This window comes from Elgaria multicarinata, chromosome 8 (assembly GCF_023053635.1).
Source record: "Elgaria multicarinata webbii isolate HBS135686 ecotype San Diego chromosome 8, rElgMul1.1.pri, whole genome shotgun sequence".
NCBI classification, from domain to species: domain Eukaryota; kingdom Metazoa; phylum Chordata; class Lepidosauria; order Squamata; family Anguidae; genus Elgaria; species Elgaria multicarinata.
In genome coordinates this window covers 75,312,906-75,331,558 of record NC_086178.1, presented here as the reverse complement: position 1 = coordinate 75,331,558, position 18,653 = coordinate 75,312,906, and the positions used below count along the sequence as shown (strand labels likewise).

Here is an 18,653-nt window from a genome sequence, read left to right as displayed (position 1 = left end):
GTTGCTAAGTGTGTATCATAAGTGCTCCAAACCCTTTAATACCATATTGGCCTAATCTACACCAATCTACACATTGGCCTAATCTACACCAAGCAGAATATTGCACTATGAAAGCGGTATGAAAGCAGGAGTCACACCAAGCAGGATATTGCGGCATGAAAGTGGTAAATGGCATGTGTCAATGGCCCCCAACAGTTGTCAGTGCAGTTCAATACCAATATAAGGCAGTAGTGCAGTTCCTGCATTTTATATACCGCTTTCACAGTGCAATATCCTGCTTGGTGTAGATTAGGCCATTGTATATTTAAGAAACTGAGATGCCCTCAGGAACACTTATTTCTTTCTCTCCCCTCTTCTCCCAACGCATGTTGTTGTTGTTGTTTTAAATGTAAACGTTCATATCCCAGACCTGTGTTAGGCTGGCTCTAAACCTAAACATTGGCCCAGTTTGCACATAACAATAATTTAGATTTATTTTAAAAAAATCTGAGTTATTGTGAGGCAATTGTACCCACCCCAGGTGAAAGGACCAGTAGCAAGCTTTCAGCCTCTACACAAATCCTGAGTGTACAGGAGGGGTGTGTGTGGAAGCTATCATCTATGACTGGGGCTTTAAATGCTGTCGTGCTAACTAAAACGACATAGCAGGAGCAACTAAACTTTCTCTTGACTTGTCAGGGGAGAGGCAAGCCAGAGTTTTTGGTTCACACATAAAGCTAACCAAACCATGTACAGAAGGTTTGTGGTTTGTTCGGCTGCTCCCACCTACAGCTGCCTCCTTCATGATATTTACAAAATTCTGGGTTGTTACATGCAAACCAGGACATTATCAAAGCAAACATAACATTCTATAAAGCACTAACCTGATAAACTTGGATTCCAAAGGATCGTACAAAGACATAAGGACTTCAGCATCTTCTCCAATTTTACAAACAACATTCTTCAGGTTTACGAATAAAGCAAATGAAGGCGTTGCAGCGAACTTGGCTTGTCTACTAATGTCAAGATTCTGCTTTTGAGACTAAAACAGAAGGAGAAAAATTAAGAAAACTGTACCAAATACTCCACCGAAATTACTGCAAAACTAATTAAATGCAACAATACAAACATTTATTTGAAGTCTTTCCTTGCAAATGTTTGTGGATTGGGTTCCCACTCTATAGCTCACTAATCTGATATCTATCCATCCTCCCTGCAGCAGGGGAAATAGTGGAGAGAGGGAGAAGAAAGCAAAGAAAGAGGGTTGTATATAGATGTGGTGCCGGCAGAGCTGCCTTTCTTGGTCATTTGCAGCCACAATGTCCTTGCTTGTAGGGCAGGCTGTGAGTAAGTGCACATACTGTCACTTCTGGATACATAGTCAAGGAAACTTAACTATGTCTCCCAGATGTAAAGGGCAAGGAGAAATAGCCAGGATAGCAAAGTAGTGTTGCCAAGTTGGCAAAAGAAGATAAAATTTACCAATTGAACAGACTAGGGGTAAATTTTCAACCTCTACATAAATCCTGAGGTGGCTGCAGGGAAGAGAATCTATCATCTATGACTAGAATTTTAAATGCTGTGGTTCTAATTAAAAAGAGACTCATATTCTTTCCAGATTCTGGAAAAGAACATAATACCAAAACAAACGAAGTCTTCAGAAAACGTAACCTTGAAAATACTCCAGAGGCTGACTATTACAAGCCAATCCTTGCTACCATTTCACCATTTACACATTTCATAATATAAACTAGGGGAAGAATATATATTTTGGATCTCACTTTTTCTTCCAGTAGTCTTTCCTCCACTTGTTTGGAAGCTATTTCATGAGCTCTGAAAAGGCTGATGGTGCTGGTTTGTTCTGGATCTAATATATTGCCGTCTTCATCCCTTACCACTAGATCCAAATCAAGAATTCTGTATGAAGAGGAATACATATACCAGACCATTGTCAACATAACTTCTGTTCGGCCAAAGAAATTCTTCAAGCAAGGTCCCCGTTCTCTAACCCACACAGTTTTAAGACATGATATAATTTGGTTTTTCCGAAGTTCCTTAAACCAAACACAACAAAACATTATGGTACATTCCTTTCTGCCTGCCTTAGACCCAGTCTCCGGACCCAATATATGATGGCATTCTGGAATGCTCCACTGTTTTTATGATTAATATTTTTGAGTTTTTGTTTATAGCAACACCACAAATTCAGCCAAAAAAACAACAACAGTAAAGCAAACTAAAGTAGAACAAAAAGGCAGGGAGAGGGGGCAGGAAAGGGATATGGGGTAGAGTTCCTGAAGCGCTCCAGTTTAATCCCAGAGCAGAATACAACACTTTACACAAGCAGAGGGTGAATTCAAAGCACTTTTCCATAACATAACCCCCCCAAAAAAACCAATGACAGTGAGTAAAGCCCAACTGGTGTTCAGCCAAAAAAGTGGTAGCTGCCTCAGAAGTACTGGCAGTACAAGGTAGGGAAAAGGAATAAGTGATCATATACAATCTGCCTGCACCATTCATATCCTGCCTTCTAGAAATTCAAACAGAGAGACGATGCACAGTTAATATAGCATTACGTTGTAACTCCCCTTCCATCAGGTATTGCTATGTGATTTTATCAAATGCTCCTATTTGTTTGAAGCCTCCTTGCCAATAATGCTAGGATATTTGAAATAGCCAGTCAGCACTACTCATTTTAAAATCCCAAGCTCAACACTAACTATATATTTCATAAGTATTCTGCATTTGTTACAGAAAATAAAACTAAAATGCTTGTTTTACATTATTTCAAAAAGCAGGAGGGGGTGAAAAGCAAGCTGATTTGTGAAGTCCACAGGGCATTTACTGAAGGCACAATAAATAAATGTTTATGTCTAGAGGTATCTGATGTAAACTTGTCATTTTTGTTTCATTAAAGGGAAAACACAATACACAGCTACAAAATTTACATTCTTTTATGATACATATATTACTCAGAGATCCAAACTCAGTTCTCTTCCCAGCTCTAAAGAGAACGTTGCAATAGTTTAATTAGTCCATCAAAACAATGATGAATAAAGTTACAGTAGAAGTCATATAATCTCTGAACATTTAGCATCTGGAGATGAAATAACCATTTATTTATCCAGATGGCAAAATATAATAACCAACAAATAATATCCACAACATCTGGTTAATTATATGGGGTAGAACAGCCCACATCATGGACTATAGATGTTCTATAACATAATGGTGTTAGTGGGGCTTTTCATAACCATTTCAACTGATGAAGGATGGAAAAGGCCAGAACTATTTCAACAGTATATATAGCTGATTTTCCATAATGCAATCATACCATGTACTCCAATGAGAGACCTAAAAAAACAAAACGCCCACCTCTTAGTTACAGAGCTTCTGCTCGCCCAATAACACTAGAATTACGAAAGTACAGCCTTTCAAATATTAAAAATCCTGTATTATAAAAATGTTTTCTTCTGCCATGAAGGAACCTCTTCTCCAAGGAACCTCTGCAGATCTGTCAGAAATGCCAGCCAGAGAATTCCAGGATATGTTCTAAAAAGCTCAGTTCATGCAGGGCAGTTTCATGTAGATGTTAAATAGCAGAAAGGGGGGAGGGTTGAGCCTTGTAGAACCCTGTGATTTAATTGCCATGGTATAGAGCAGTAATCCCCCAACACCAGCTTTTAGAAATGGCTATCCAAGCAGGAATGCAACCACTGTAAAACAGTGTCCCCAACTCAGACAGCCGATCCAGAAGCTTAGCAGGGTCAATGGTATCAAAACCTGCCGAGAAGTCCAAGTGAACCATCAAAGTTGCTCTCCTCCTGTCTCTCTTGGCAAAGGTCATCCCACAGGGCAACCAATGCAGTTTCTGTTCCAAAACTGAGGCTAAAGTCAGACTTAAAGAAGTCTATAAATTCGCCTTTAGGAGTTCAGCATTAAGTCAGTTTCATTTTCCACCTCATCTTTTTTTCCTATCTGCTTTTTGTAACACCTTGCCTGATTAAGAGATCTGGAGATCTAGGAAACTTGCACATGTTTGTGCCCTTTCTATTAGCCTAATAAGTGTACTGCCCTAACATGGATTTGGGGTGTGTGTTTTTCTTACAGCCAATATAGTTACTTTTGCTTTTAAGGTGCAAAAGTGTGACTCCGGAATGCAGTACAGAATTGTAGAACAATGTGTGCCTCTGAGCTCAGCTCAGAAATTTGCTTTCAACAACAAAACTGGAGCTTACACACAAATCTCCTCTTTCTGTGCAAGCTTTCTTGATTTTAGCAGCCTAATTTAGGAGCAGGAAGCTATTTGTTGTTGCTATTGAACCACTGGGAGTCAGAATCCCTTGCTGATCTACTATAAATCTGGAGCTCTACCAGTAGAGCGTATCTTCTTTGGCAAGTCACAAATAGGACTACAAAGTAAACTATTTACCTATTTACGATATGCCAAAGAGAAATTGCTTGGCGTGTTATTGATTCCAGTCAGGCGAATTGGTGATATTGCTAATATTAAGTTCTTATTTTCTGATTGTAACACATTTTACTATTTATTATGGAAAATACAGAGGAATTGATGGCTGTTCCAATGCTCATTTGTCAAGCAGAAGATTAGGTCTTGTTGGCTTTTGCGTTTTTGCTTTTTCATGCTGTATTTTGCATTATGCTGTTTTAAACTTTTGCTGAGTTGGATTGTAAGTGGTTAAAATTGTTTTGGTTGACCAGTCAACTGAAATGAATGGTAGTTACTCCGTTTTCAAACTTTTCAGATATCTATCCAGATCCATCTTATCCAGATACCATTCACACTATATTGTTGCATCTGGGATTTGAACCAATTAATTGACGGCAAATGAATTATCTTTAGAACAAAAGTTCCAAAATCAGCAGCACATCTATCTCAGGTTTCAAAGACTGCAACAGCCTTCACTCTGGATTCACAGGTAATGACTAATTAAGAACTTCAACACAGTAAGATTCTCAACTGATCTGCTTACACATTAGGTTTTTTTTAGAGTTTTGCTAGAAATATGTATACACACATACACACACACACACACACACACACAAAGAGTGTGAATAGCAGAACTCTCTTTTACTTGAGCAGTTAGAAGGCAGATACCACATCAGTTCCCCAAAATCATTCATACATACTTTTTTAAAAAATGGGCAGAGAATGAAAGAATCCTCAATAATAATACATTTCAAACAAGAAACTGATGTTAACGTTATTCATAGGAAAATAGTTATATCACATACAGCTAGGGAAAATGTTTACAATTTATTTTGATCATGAGAAACTGAAACATACAGCTACAATACAGAGGACTAGAAACTCCCTTCTAAAAAGTTAAGATTGAGTCAAGAGATTAAGTATAGTGGAAGTGGTTTGGACGCAGATTTGCTCTATTCCAAGACATGTGTTTTCAGAGAATTTATTTATTTATTACATTTATATATTGCCTCATAGCCAAAGCTCTCTGGTTGGTTTACAAAGGTTAAAAACAATGAACATTAAAAACCAATATACAAAAATTTAAAAGCATAAAAACAGCAGCAGGTGTTCAACCCATTTCAATCGTATCTCAAAGGCTAAATCTATCTTCACCTTAAAGTTCAGTTCTTCACAGTTCTCAGGTTATAAGAATTTAGCTCTCAAGGGTAAACCAATTAAGACCAGTGTAATTTATTTGACAATAGGGCAGAGTTAGAACTTCCCTCAGTAGCAGCATTTGCATCTCAGGCCAAACCACAGTTTAGTCCAACCTGCACAAGCTGGAATGAGCCCAAGCGAGCGTCAAGCCCATGGATTCCTGCCCTCCACCACCTCTGAAGCCATTCTAAAAGCTCTGGAAATACCAGCTCTACATATTTGCAGTAGAACCTGGTTATGGATAGCACGGATTGCGTAGGACCTGTAATTCCAGAAAGCGATCTCTCATCCCAGCTTTGCAACTCCCCCCACCCCACGATGGGGGAATTAAATGGAGTATTTTGAAGGATACCGACTGGCTGGAACAATGACCAGGAATACTCCATACTGCAATGTTTTGATGTAGGTCCCAATTATAAACCCTACATGCAAAAAAGAAAAGAAAATGCCATGTGTGTCAAACTAGACTTCACAAACCTGTTTCCATAATCAATTTTGGCAGTGACTTTCTTTTTCAGTTCCTTGAGTTCATCCTGGGGTAGAGTTCCAGAAAGTATTTGCGATCTCCATTCAATAAGATCATATATCATGTGCCTTACGCTTTGGAACATTTCTCGGTTATCTTGCTGTAAGAAAGGAAAAGTCTACAAATTAGTTCTCTTATTGTTCTTTGAATTAAAGCTGCCATTTGCATAGTCAAACCACTGATATATATCTAGCCTAGTATGGACAGTTGACTAATAGCAATTCTTGTAGATCTTGGCCAGAGATCTTTCACAGCCCAGCTGCCTGAGTTTCGCTTTTAATGTAAGGCATCAGTGATTGAACCTGGGAGGCTTAACATGCAAAAAAATGGGTCTACAATTGAATTTTGGCCCAATAACCATTGGATTTTCTAATATCTTTACCTTGACAGATTTTTTTTAAAGAAGCAAACCCTCTTGCACTGTACTTACAATATAGAGCTGCCGCCATATTGTGGACCATTCCCGTAGTGTGGTAGTAACTTCCTGAATAAGTGGTAGTTCACTGGGTATAACAGTTTCATGTTGTCTAAGAATTTGGGTGGTATAGAGAAATACAGAGAAAAAGACAAAAAAATTAAGCAGAAACACACAAATTTTATTAACTATTACTGCACCAATTAAATGGCTAACATTTAATTAAGCCATTCTAGACAACCTTTCCTATTCTTTTTTACTTAAAAACTTCCATACCTTCCATAAAATATTTCTAAAATGTGTGTGTGTATATACACACACACTCAAAAGAGAGTAAGTAGTTGGTACTCATAAGCAGAAAACCAGCTACACATCCCATATGACTGTGAGTGTATTCTTTTGAGCCCTGGACGTTGCTAGTCTGAAAGAAAAGAAAAACTATTTTGCAAGTCTTTTCTGTTTGCACCTCTAATTACTACATTTATATAATGCATCACCTGGGTATTGTACAACTATTACATTACACAGTATGTCAGAAGTACAGCGCTAACTGAAGGAGCTTTGCAATCAGTCAGGAAGGTGCCATTATACTGTAATCAAGTGATTAGTGCTTTCATAATTTACATATTTTAAAAGGGCATAAAAATAAATCAGACACACAAGAATAGTCATTTTCCAGTCAGGCCTGTTTCCGGCAAAGGTTTTATACATTTTAGACTTTTTGTTTGACCACTTCTTTTCAAGCATCAGTGTTCTAACTTTTCACACGCAGGCGTGGTTAATTGACCACTACATTGCCATTATCACATTGTGTTAGTAAACAGCCACCCAAAAACTGCAAGTTGTGCACAAAGGACAACCGAATACATAAAACATAATCTGAATTGTAAATAGAGTTGTTCTTCAATACAGAGAAATAAAGATCTGGCAGAATAGGGTTATATGAAAGATTTGTGATCTGGAAAATGCACTTCATAACAGATCTTTGCTGGAGGGTATCAGATACTCTATTTGTCTTTGTTCTTGTTCTATCACAGGGGAAATGGTTTAAAAGTCCCTGGAATTCAATGAGAATGCTTAAAAAAAAAAACTAAAGCAAGCAAAGACAATATACATTTTTAATGGTGGAGTAATTACAAAATGCATGACCATAGAAAACAACGTGTATTCATCCCCTTGAAGTATTTAGATCAAGTCTGGAACTGTTGGGGTAGGGGGTAGGGACTACCAATCCAGACCTCTGTCTACAATGTTAATTCTCTCTTCCCTTTCAACACCACTTTCTGTGACTATCTTGGACAAGGTCCTCTTGCTTGGTGGTTCCTTTTAGCCAACTACTTCAGTGGAAACCTGTCATGCCAGTTCTCTTTAAGTCCTTTCTTACTATTCCCTACTAGACCGGGTGTGTGTGTAATGTGTGCAGTTGGACACAAAAAGTGCAGTTGGGGAAAAATGTGCAGTTGGAAATTTGATACTGTGCAGTTGAAAAAAGTGGTGAAAAAATAAGACACGTGTTATGTGTTAGTGTTTTTTAAGAACTTAGCAAAAGACAAAGTCAGGAATGGCATGTACCACAAATTATATAAGGATGCAGGTGAAAGAGCCCTTGATGGTGTAACTGATGTTGTTGGGTCCTGTGATAGTGTTGCCTGAATAGATGTGGGGGCAGAGTTGGCACTTGGGTCTATTGAATGCTCTGGTCCCTCGTCTGTGTCTCTGTCCTGGTTAGCATCTGCTTCAGGTTGGGAGCCAGGACTGGTCTGCCTCCCAAGGCTTGTGAGAGCGATGTCTGTGCTGATGATGGGTTGGAGTTAAGAACATAACTCCATCTAGTCCAGCACTCTGTTCACACAGTGGCCAACCAGCTGTCGGCCAGGGACCAACAAAGCAGGACATGGTGCAACAGCACCCTCCCACCCAAGTTCCCCAGCAACTGGTGCACACAGTTCACTGACAATCCGTTGCAGTAGTTTCAATTGGGGACTGTAGGTGACAACCAGTGGTGTACTTCCCTTGGTCTGTAGTCCTTCCTGGGTATCCAAATGGCCCTGTCAATCTGTCTTTAAGTTTAAGGTGCTACTAGTGTTGATGATAATCTATCCAGTTATGAAAGAGAAATAATGTGTGTGGCTTGGGCGGGGGCTGGGGGTGATTGACAGGACATTTGTGTAGTTGGAAAATTTGCTTTAAAAAAACCCCTACTAGACTGGCAGAAGAAAGGTCTGCAAGCATATATAGCAGCTGAATCTTGAAAAATAATACATCATAAAATAACACGCTTTGCAATCATGAAGATTTTTCCTGCAAATATAACAACTCAAACTAATACTCTCATAAATGTTTAAATTTAAAGTTCATAGGATTACACAGAATATCTTCCAGGTAACTGGATATTTATATTCATGCTTTCACTCAATCTACTGCTAACATAATTATTCCCAACAATCCTAAGCGAGAAGTCAGATTGTCTATTAATGTTCTCTTCTCAACCCTTTTGTCCCTTTGCCCACCATGATCTTTCAAAGCAGGAATGAAATTTTAGACTTTACTTCCCATGCATAGTCATACATTTGCTTTATTAAGTGCAAAAAAAGCCGTCATGAAAATGTTTTCATCTGTTAACTCTTTTATGGCCAAAAACTTACCCTTTTCCTTCAACTATTGCTTCTTTAAGCTGTATATAGGAAGCAGGAAATATGCCCTTTAACAGAAAAAAGTAACTTATTGGAGGGTTTTCACTACATGTCATAAAATTAATCTTTCTTTTCTATAAATGCCATTTTTAACCATTATCTTACCTTCCAAAAGTTTTGGAAGCTCTGACAAGCCTCAGTAAGAAAACCTCACTGATATTCTGCTCATCATATTGAAGAATTTTTGAACTGACTTACAGAGCAATCCTATGGTTCCAGGGAGAGTATCCCAGGAACATAGGATTGTTCAGATTCCACTTCCCAAAGCCATAGACACACCTACAAAGGGACAAAGAGTCTGAGATCCTATTTGTTCCACCCGTCCCCTCACAGCTGCCATGGAAAGACTGACAGCACCCTGCTTTCCAAGGCTGCAAAGCGACCTTGGATGTCCTTGTAATGGGCAAAAAAGGGGTGTTCCAATGGACAGGGATCCACTGTATCCTGTGGCCTCTCCAGCCCCAGCCCTGCCCCTGGAAGCACAACTTCTCTAGATGGGCTCAGAGGCCCACCTAGAAGGAAGGAAACACAAAGGAGGTGAAAATTGCCTCCCTCACACTTCTCACATAGCTAGCAGCAGCGTGGTAGGGCATAGAATATTTGGAAGTCTCTGAGATTGGAGGCTTCTTTCTAATGGATAGCAATCCCATAGGACTGCACCTTAAATAACCTGTTTAGTGAACCATGATCTAACAAAATCTCTGATCCATAGAAGATGCAAGTGGCTTCATCTGGATGTAGTAATAAACAATAGTTTATTATTACAAGAACAAGCTTTGCAAGCCTAGCATGTTATTCTCCTCCTACGCAGCCAGAAAGAGTTTGCAAACCTTCACTTCCATTGAGACTAACCGCTGCAAACCCAGTTTGATAAACAATGGTTTATTGTTACATGCATAAGCCTTAAGCTTGCACGCTCCATGCTGGAGCAAGGATGAGATCAGAGTCAAACATTATGTCTGAACCCTAAAGGTATGGTTAGCCTTAACTACAGTTAGTTGACTGACTTCAACTAAAGTTAGTTAAAACTAACCACAATTTAGGGTTTGGACATTAACTGTAGACTGTGGGTAACTGTAAACTGTGGGTAGCTTCCAATCTCCTCCTTATAGCAGTGCTGGAAGAGATTGAACTGAGGAGCAAGCACCCTGAGGCTCATGTCAAATAAATGAGCCATTGTTTATTGCTACGTCTAAACCAGGTCAATATAAACAAGCAGCCAATAGGCTTGATTTTAATAAACTGACACGGTCCAAAGTACCACACAAAATAGTTCCACACACCAAAGGGGGTAAAGGTCTGACTTGCGTTTCTTGAACAGTATTTCCGTATGCCACATAGCAAACCTTTCTCAGAAATTAAGAGGAATGGCTAAAATAGTCCATCAATTCCATTTCTTAGAGATGGAACACAGGTCACAATGAACTGCTTTAAATAAAACCCCATAATAAACCAATAGTAAATTATGGAGATTGAAGCGTGCTGGATCGATGCAAGAACCTGAAAATGCATAGTGGAAATCACATGTTCTACGGTTCATTTTAACAAATGATCTGACAACAGCTACATTCTGTGTGTCTGCTATCATCTTCTTTTTTACTCTGTATACAGATATGAATAGCCACATCGGCCTACAAGGTATGAGTTCAGTTGAATAAAGTTTCCTGTTAAGTTGCCCACTTTTACATGCAAATATTTTAATGCCTACACAGTTTATTAATACAAATAGAACTTGTTTAAAACAAAATCTATTCATTAAAAATATAAGTACATGTGAAAGGTAAATCAACAGGGTTTTTTGTAGGAAAAGAGTGAGATCATTTTGTTTTTGAAGAAGCAAATTCATTTTATTAGTAATCCATTGGTTTTTTAAAAAATGTGGTGCATTAAACTTTTGTGAAATAAAAGTTTACTGATCAATAAAAAGTTCAAAAGGGAATGGAATACTGAAATACTTAAGCTGTTAGAACGCACACAAAAAGTTGTTACTGTGAAAGCACAATACTTACTTTTTTGGATTTTTTCCTTAAAGTGTAGCCTCTGTACCAACCTAGAAGAGAATATTTCTGAATAAGTTTTTTGTAAACTAATTGGAAGTCAGAACATACCCACAATCCATAGGTGCTGATAAATTCCAATTAACAAATGGCATTTTTGCTACATTAAACAGACCTGTCCAGGTATTGAGATAAATGTCCAAAGTCCATCTCTGGCCCATCCTTGAAAGATGCTAGACAGATGGGTAGCAGGGACAAGGACTGTACAGTGGTGGCTTCATAAATGTGGAATTTACTCTCCTTGGAAATATGTGCAGCTTGATCAATATCAGGGTTGAGTGTTTTTTTAACACTTCATATTCTATTTAAATTAATCTGGATTATTAATTTTTAAGGGATATATGAGTTTCAAAGGGATGGTTTTGCATTTTATTATATTTTTGGAAATTTCAGTGCCTTGTGGGGGTTATTATATCCTGAAAGGTGGTTACAAATCTTTAAAAAAAAAAAACACTAAAAAAAAACACCTGCCCGCTAAAAATACTGGTACATGGAATGTCCTTTATTCACAGAAGTATAATTAATACATCATTTCCCCAATACATAAATGGAACATTCACTTTCAAAATAGTGAAATGGTTTAAGATTTTATATTTAGGTAGGCTTTTATTTTGTACCTTGTTGCAAGATCACAATCTGCCATGAGAAAATAGCCATGCCACAAGAAAGTTTAATACAGCGGTGGGCAGACTTCAGGCTTGAAGGATTCACTCTTGTTTTTCCCCTGCTGGAACTCTGAGATCCACCAACCAGAGACTGATGTAGAAGACATACACCATACAAAGAATTTTGAGCCCAGGAATTTGTTTTGAGTAAAAGAACTGAAATTAACATGCCTTCCACACAATTATTACTACTACTTCTATTACTACCATTATTTATTTATTTATTTATTTATTTATTTGTAGCATTTATATCCTGCTGAGTATGGTAAAATCTCTCAGTGGTTCACAATATTAAAATATTAAAAACACCATATTAAAAAACTTCCAACTACAGTAAAAAAATAATAATCAAGGAGCAGTAAAATGGAGCAGCAAAATTACTTTACTTGCAACCCAGGGAAAATCTGAGTGAACAAGCATGTTTTCAGGAAGCACTTAAAAGATGCCAGCTTTTCTGCCTCCTGAACTACACAAGGGAGGGTTTTCTAGATGGTAGGTGCCACTACAGAGAAGGCCTTCCATCTGGGTACTTCATTGCGACATTTCATTTATTTGGGAATAACCAACAAGGCCTCCTCTGCAGATCTTAAAGGTCGCCTGGGCATGTATAAAGAAAGGTGTTCTGCTAGGTATATTACATTTATATCCTGCTTTTTTTTCTTCTTGCAAGGAACCCGTGACAGCTTACACGGTGCTCCTTCTCTCCATTTTATCCTCACAACACCCCTGTGATGTAGGTTAGGCTGAGAGTCAGTGACTGGCTCAAAGTCACCCAGTGAGCATTAGGGCCAAATAGGGACTAGAACCTGGATTTCTCAAGTCCCAGTTGAACACTCTAATCACTACTGGCTCTGAAGTTGAAAAATCCACTTCAGGTTACCCCAAGCTTTCTTTATTTCAGCAGTATAATTTGGGCACGGGGAAAGTCATTTAGTTGTTGGGAGCTAGAAATCTCTTCAAATCATCCACATCTACCAACAATTACATTCAGAATTATCTTTCACTCACCCTGTTCTAAGACACTGCAGTTTTCAAAGTCTCTCATATATATTTTGAAAAATATAACCTGGGATTCAAACAGCCAACAGTCTTCAAAACTCTTAATTCTGGGGTAATGCAACTGACTTCAACAAAGTAATTGACTTCAACAACGATAATAGGATTGCTGTCTAAGTAAACAACAGTCCTCCGGATTGTCCCTAGTATAACCACCCAAACATAATTTCCCAAAAAAATATTCAGTTTGCTAAGTAACAAAAAATAGAATACTTGATTAAATGAAACTAAACTGCTTTTAATGCTGCTATATTAAGAGTTTTGACCCAATTTAGCAAATGTGATTTTGATTTAAACTAACACATTCTTCTTCATACATAGCTTTTCTGGATTACACCATAAGGTCTATCTTGTATAACCTTGTTTTTACTCCTGATTAGCCAGGTGCTTCTGGACTTACACAAGCAAGATATGATAAGGATAGCACTTTTTGCTGTTTGTCCCCAATATCTGGTACCCTTCAGATATTGTATCTGATGATTGGCATCAGCTCTCCAAGACCTGAGGCAGACATCTTTCCTAGTGCTGCTGCCACGAGTCAAACCAAGTGTGGTGTTCTGCATGAGAAGTATCTATTTAGCCATTAATCTCTGAAGTGTTAATTAATTTACTAAATTAATTCTACATTGAGCGACATAGACCAGGTTCACATATAATAGCTAACTTTAAATTAAACAACCCATACTTAGTTTTGGCCATATTCAGAGCCTGCACTAGCACAGCCTGATTCCTATTCAGAATGCACCTTGTTTTGCTTTTCCACTTTTTCTCATTGTTTCCAGCAAAAGATATGACCACTCAATATCAGGGATGGACTACTTCTCTTTTCTATCGAGAGTCGCATTTCCTTGTGGGTAATCTCTTGCAGCCCTCATGTTGCCAGTGAATGGGGCTGAACCCAGTGGTGGGCAGGGCCAGAGCCAAAAGTGGGTGAGTCATACTTTTCTCTTTTTCTTTCTGCTATTCTCTTTCTGTCGTGCCATTTTCTCTCTCTCTCTCTCTCTCCCTCTCTCTCTCTTTCTCTCTCTCCCTCTTCTTTCTCATGCAGCAAGCTGCCATGGAAGGACAGATCACGCTTGACAGAGGTCTGAATTGATTGTATACAGAGGGGTTTTGAAAGTAAGCCGAGGGCTGCATGACAGTAGGCTGCAGGTTGCCCACACCTACCCTACAGAAGTACAAAGGAATGAGTTTGATAAGCATCCTTCAGCATGATCTACAATTTAGCCTAAACTATTTTCGTCATGGGAATGGGCTAGTAGCCCAGACCATCTCTTCTTGGTCCACAGGGCCCAGGTAAAAACCCTCACCTCCCCAATTTTACTCTATGTTGATACCAACAGGGCCTACTTCACAGAAATACATATGCTTTGGGTGCCCACTTCCTGCCTCCTTCCATCTTTTTAGTAAGCTTCAGATCAGAGCGCGGGGCTCTTAACAGACTGATTTAGTTCTGGCAAGCTGCACCAGGCAGCACTTCATAAGATGTGCCTAATAAGGCTAGCCCTTCTCCGGTAGATGGAAAGAGCAGATAATCCTGTTTGTCTGGTAAGCAGCACAGGAAAATAGAAAGCGAGTAAACAAAGATATTCGCTGATGCCTGGATGAGCATGTAAATAGCTACATTTTTCCAAGGTTTTTTTTTTTTGAACTGCCTACTGCAGTAAAACATTATGTCCCTTCTCCAAAGCACTGAGTGTGAAGGTGCCAGAAGCACCTCTCTGTCTTTCATCCAGCTATACAAATTTCTCCCACAGACAATCCTATTGTAGTGTAATTATTTCAGCCCATCAAAATATTTCTCACATTTGTGAAAGCAGGATGCCGCACCAGGGAAACAAAGAGGTAATTCCTCATTCATTGTGCCCCCCAATCCACAACACATCTGCAAGCGATCAGCATTATGTGCTTTTATTGCTACCAAGCCCATTCTGTTTTAGTGTGACTGTTTAATTAAAAAAAAATCTCACACACAATAGTCATTCACATAGAGTGATGGTGCTGTGCCAGGCAAATTGGGAGAGATCTTTCATACAAAGTGTACCCAATTCAGAGCAAAATTGGCAAGCAAACCTACATTGTAAACTGTTCTGTATGTTAGTCTCAGTAAATATTGGTTCTTTTTTCCTCTGATCCTCTGGAGAGGCCATAGACAAATTTTACAACAAAGATGGTAAAAAGAATAGTCAGTTTCAGTATGTATTTACATGGCTAATTTCTTCCCTTTACACTCCTGCTTTTCTCCAAGCTATGTACAGGGCTGGCTTCCCTCATCTAAGAAAGATTATTAACATATACCTGAGGAACGATGTAGGTTATCACTAGTCTGTTTTATCCTTAAAAGAATTGCAGACAGAAAGCAAACAGAACAGAGAATTTTCTATTCTAGTTGTCCCCCCCAAAAAAAGGAGGTAAAAGATTTTTCATCGAATTTATTTGTGATCCATCTAGCAAGAAATTTGCTCTTTAAAAAATGAACAAACTGCATGCAACTTTATCTTGCACCTCAGAGAAGCTGGTGTTTTCTGAAGTTCTAAATAATAGGATTGTCACAGCTTCCAAAAATTATAGAGTCCAGAAATACATTGCTATTAAGCAGAATTTTAATAGATTAAACATCACGTGCACCTATTTCACCCCAACTGTAAATAGCAGCTGCTGGGGGCCCTGATCAGAAGCAAAAGATGTGGAGAGGAGTTAAACACTTTTTCTCCTATGCCACAGACTTAAGAAAATCTTCCTCTTCCCAATGCTGCTATTAGACATGAGAATGCTCTCACTGTCCCCAATGGATGCTTCCTTCCCAGGGCTCATAGCATCTTCAGAGAGCCTGTTATCAGTGGGACTGCCGATCATGTGAACCAGCCCAGTGTCTGATGGCAGCAGGCTTGCTTAGTGCACTGGCAATCGTGAGAACAAGCTTACTACAGTCTCCATAGTGCACTGTAGCTTATTCAAGCCAATACAAGGTGTGCATGCGCATGGACGCCAAGTTGCCTATTCAAGCCTCAGCTGCAACTTGTCTTGTCTGAGCAAAAGCTTGCCTTTTTTAGAGTTACTGGAGGGTTGTTTCCCCCCTCTTGAGGCTGAATTTTCAAAATGGCTGTCAGCATGCACCACAAGCCACACCAGCCTGTGGTGATCATGGGAACCAGCCCAGTAACAAGATAGGGCTGTTTTAGAAACCACTCGCATATGAAGGAAGAAGGAGCATGAAAACCTGAAGCATGGCTCTCTTCAGCTCCGCTTTCACACATAAAGGCTAGCTTTAAAGACTAGCCTTTTCCGGCAGGCCTATCCAGTTCAATGTTAAATCATGATTTTTTAAGATGTATTGATTCCTGTTCTAATGTTGTTCCCCGCCTCGATCCAAAGGGAGAGGTGGGTAAGAAATAAAATTATTATTATTATTATTATTATTATTATTATTATTATTATTATAATGCCAAACCACAGATTGGCATTACACTGGAATCCCGCCTATATGTCCAGAACCCAATTTATGTGGCCAGTCCATTCATATATGCCCTTGTCATAAGGCAGCAAACTGAGACTGACTTTTTAAAATAAATACTTTAATTAAAAATTTACAAGTAAAAAAAACATTCAATAACGCTAGAGCAATACATATTAATTTGTTAATGGTTTCACCAAAGACTCTTTTATAAATCACATAAAGAAATGAGAGAAGGGGAGTATGCCATCCACTATCAAATGCAGTAGAGACCCCTTACTGGGCGCATTTTACGCAAGCAGCCGTTCTAGTGTTGTAAAGTATCTGTCGAAACAGAGCAACTGCATCTTTCATTTGCGTCTGAAAAGGTCAGAGGAAAAAAAGCTAGAGGAAAGGCAAGCAAACATACATATTGATGAGAAAGAAAATAAGTCCCCGAGCCTGGAAAGACTGAGTCAGGGTGGGTGGGGGTGGGGGGAATCAATAAAACGTATGAACCTGCAACTATTAAGGAGCTACAGCTTTCATTGCTTATTTCTAGCAATGAAAGAGGGGTTGAAAACAGATCACTTATAAAGGTAGGCAATCAACGCTGGATAGAAGCTATGGCGGGAACCTAGAAGCTCTCTTATTCTATTGGCTAGAATGGCTGACTAGGAATGGGGGAGACATGGGTTCAAATCCCTACTCAGCTGTGGGTAGCCTTGGGTAAGTCACTCCTTCTCAGCCTAACCTACCTCACAGGATTGTTGTGGGAACTAAATCGGAGGGGAAGAACCTTGGAATGTGTCCTGAGCTCCATATTAATAAAGAGTTCTGCAGATCTGATGGTGAAAAATTAAACGTATGTCCTAGCATGTAAGAATTAATACTGCTTTACTTTACAGGGAAGTGAATCCAAATAAAAGGTCGGTTGAAAGGGCTAAGCAAGAGGCACATACATTTACTATCTTACATGGAAGTAGAAGTAATTTCAAAGATAAATATCTTATATATTTTCAGCATTCAAGATTTAACACCTTTTAATATATTATGTGAGGGTATCCTAGGTACATCTATCACTTTCTAAGCACTCAACAGATGCTACCAAAGATCCATACAAATAAAGGTGCAAAAACATTAATCTTGTTTTGGCGGGAAAAGAAAAAGAAAAGAACAAGAAATTTGCATCTTAGAAAGGTTATTCATCAGTTACCACATGCCAGCTACTGTTAATTTTGTGCCCATTTAAATGCTTCAATATTTCATTAGGTCTCAAAATAGAACTCATCTGCTAAAATAGGCAGACATGTTAAACCCAAAAGCTCACAACAATGACTGCAAGAATAATGACTATGAAAGGAACATTTGTTCCACTTGCCTTCATGTGTCTCGAGTATGTGCACGGTATCTCCTATTTGTAGAGACAGCTCATCTGGTCCTCTGGCATCATAGTTGTAGAATGCTAGAGGGGGAAAGAAAAAAGGGGAAGAAAGGTCATGTTTTTAGCATAAAATGCACTGTCAAAAGGAATAACACCAAGTTATTCAAAACTTTAAAAAAAAACATAGCTTGAAATCGCTCTAACTGTATAGGAAGTCTCTTACGCACATGCCAACTTGAACTGCATACATGGATTGAGCTTGTGATACATGCCTAGTGGGAAGAAAACCCTTATTGAGCTCAATGGGACTTAAAAACTCCCAGGTAAATGGGAGCCTGAAAATAAAATTTGTGTCAGCAGTTTCATGGAATCTAACTAAATTATGAATGACAAATCAAGGTAATACAGACTAGGCTCTGAACATCTGAAACAGCATCTCCTCACACATGTTCCTATAAGTCAGGGGTCTTCAACATGTCCAGACCCGAGACCCACCTCGTATTCCCAACCTGCAACTTTCACCATTTTCTCCATACTCAACATGGCAGCAACAAGCTTTGCCATGACCCATTTGGACTAATCTTGCGACCCACTTTTGGGTTGTGATGCACCAGTTCAAGTCCACTGCTCTAAGTAACACTCATTCAAGGATACTTTGTTTTGGGGGGTCCCAGCATCTGAAGCTGAAGGTTTTGACCAAAACGTTTTGTATAATTTAGTTCCTTACATTTTCCAGTACCACTTGGGGGATTAATTCTCTCTCTCTCTCTCTTTGTTTGTTTGTATGTTTTAGTA

The 18,653-nt window shown here is 38.8% G+C and overlaps 1 protein-coding gene across 1 annotated transcript in view; it reads right to left on the bottom strand.

Moving 5' to 3' along the window:
- The window catches only part of DOCK1 (dedicator of cytokinesis 1), a 427,979-nt gene that overhangs the window by 369,502 nt on the left and 39,824 nt on the right, over window positions 1-18,653 (bottom strand). The window contains exons 2-8 of the mRNA XM_063132809.1: window positions 17,856-17,939; window positions 11,273-11,313; window positions 9,216-9,271; window positions 6,586-6,682; window positions 6,107-6,255; window positions 1,761-1,896; window positions 864-1,021 (exon numbers count right to left, since the gene is read on the bottom strand). Of these exons, the coding sequence (XP_062988879.1) occupies window positions 864-1,021; window positions 1,761-1,896; window positions 6,107-6,255; window positions 6,586-6,682; window positions 9,216-9,271; window positions 11,273-11,313; window positions 17,856-17,939 (721 nt within the window). The remainder of the gene's footprint in view (window positions 1-863; window positions 1,022-1,760; window positions 1,897-6,106; window positions 6,256-6,585; window positions 6,683-9,215; window positions 9,272-11,272; window positions 11,314-17,855; window positions 17,940-18,653) is intronic.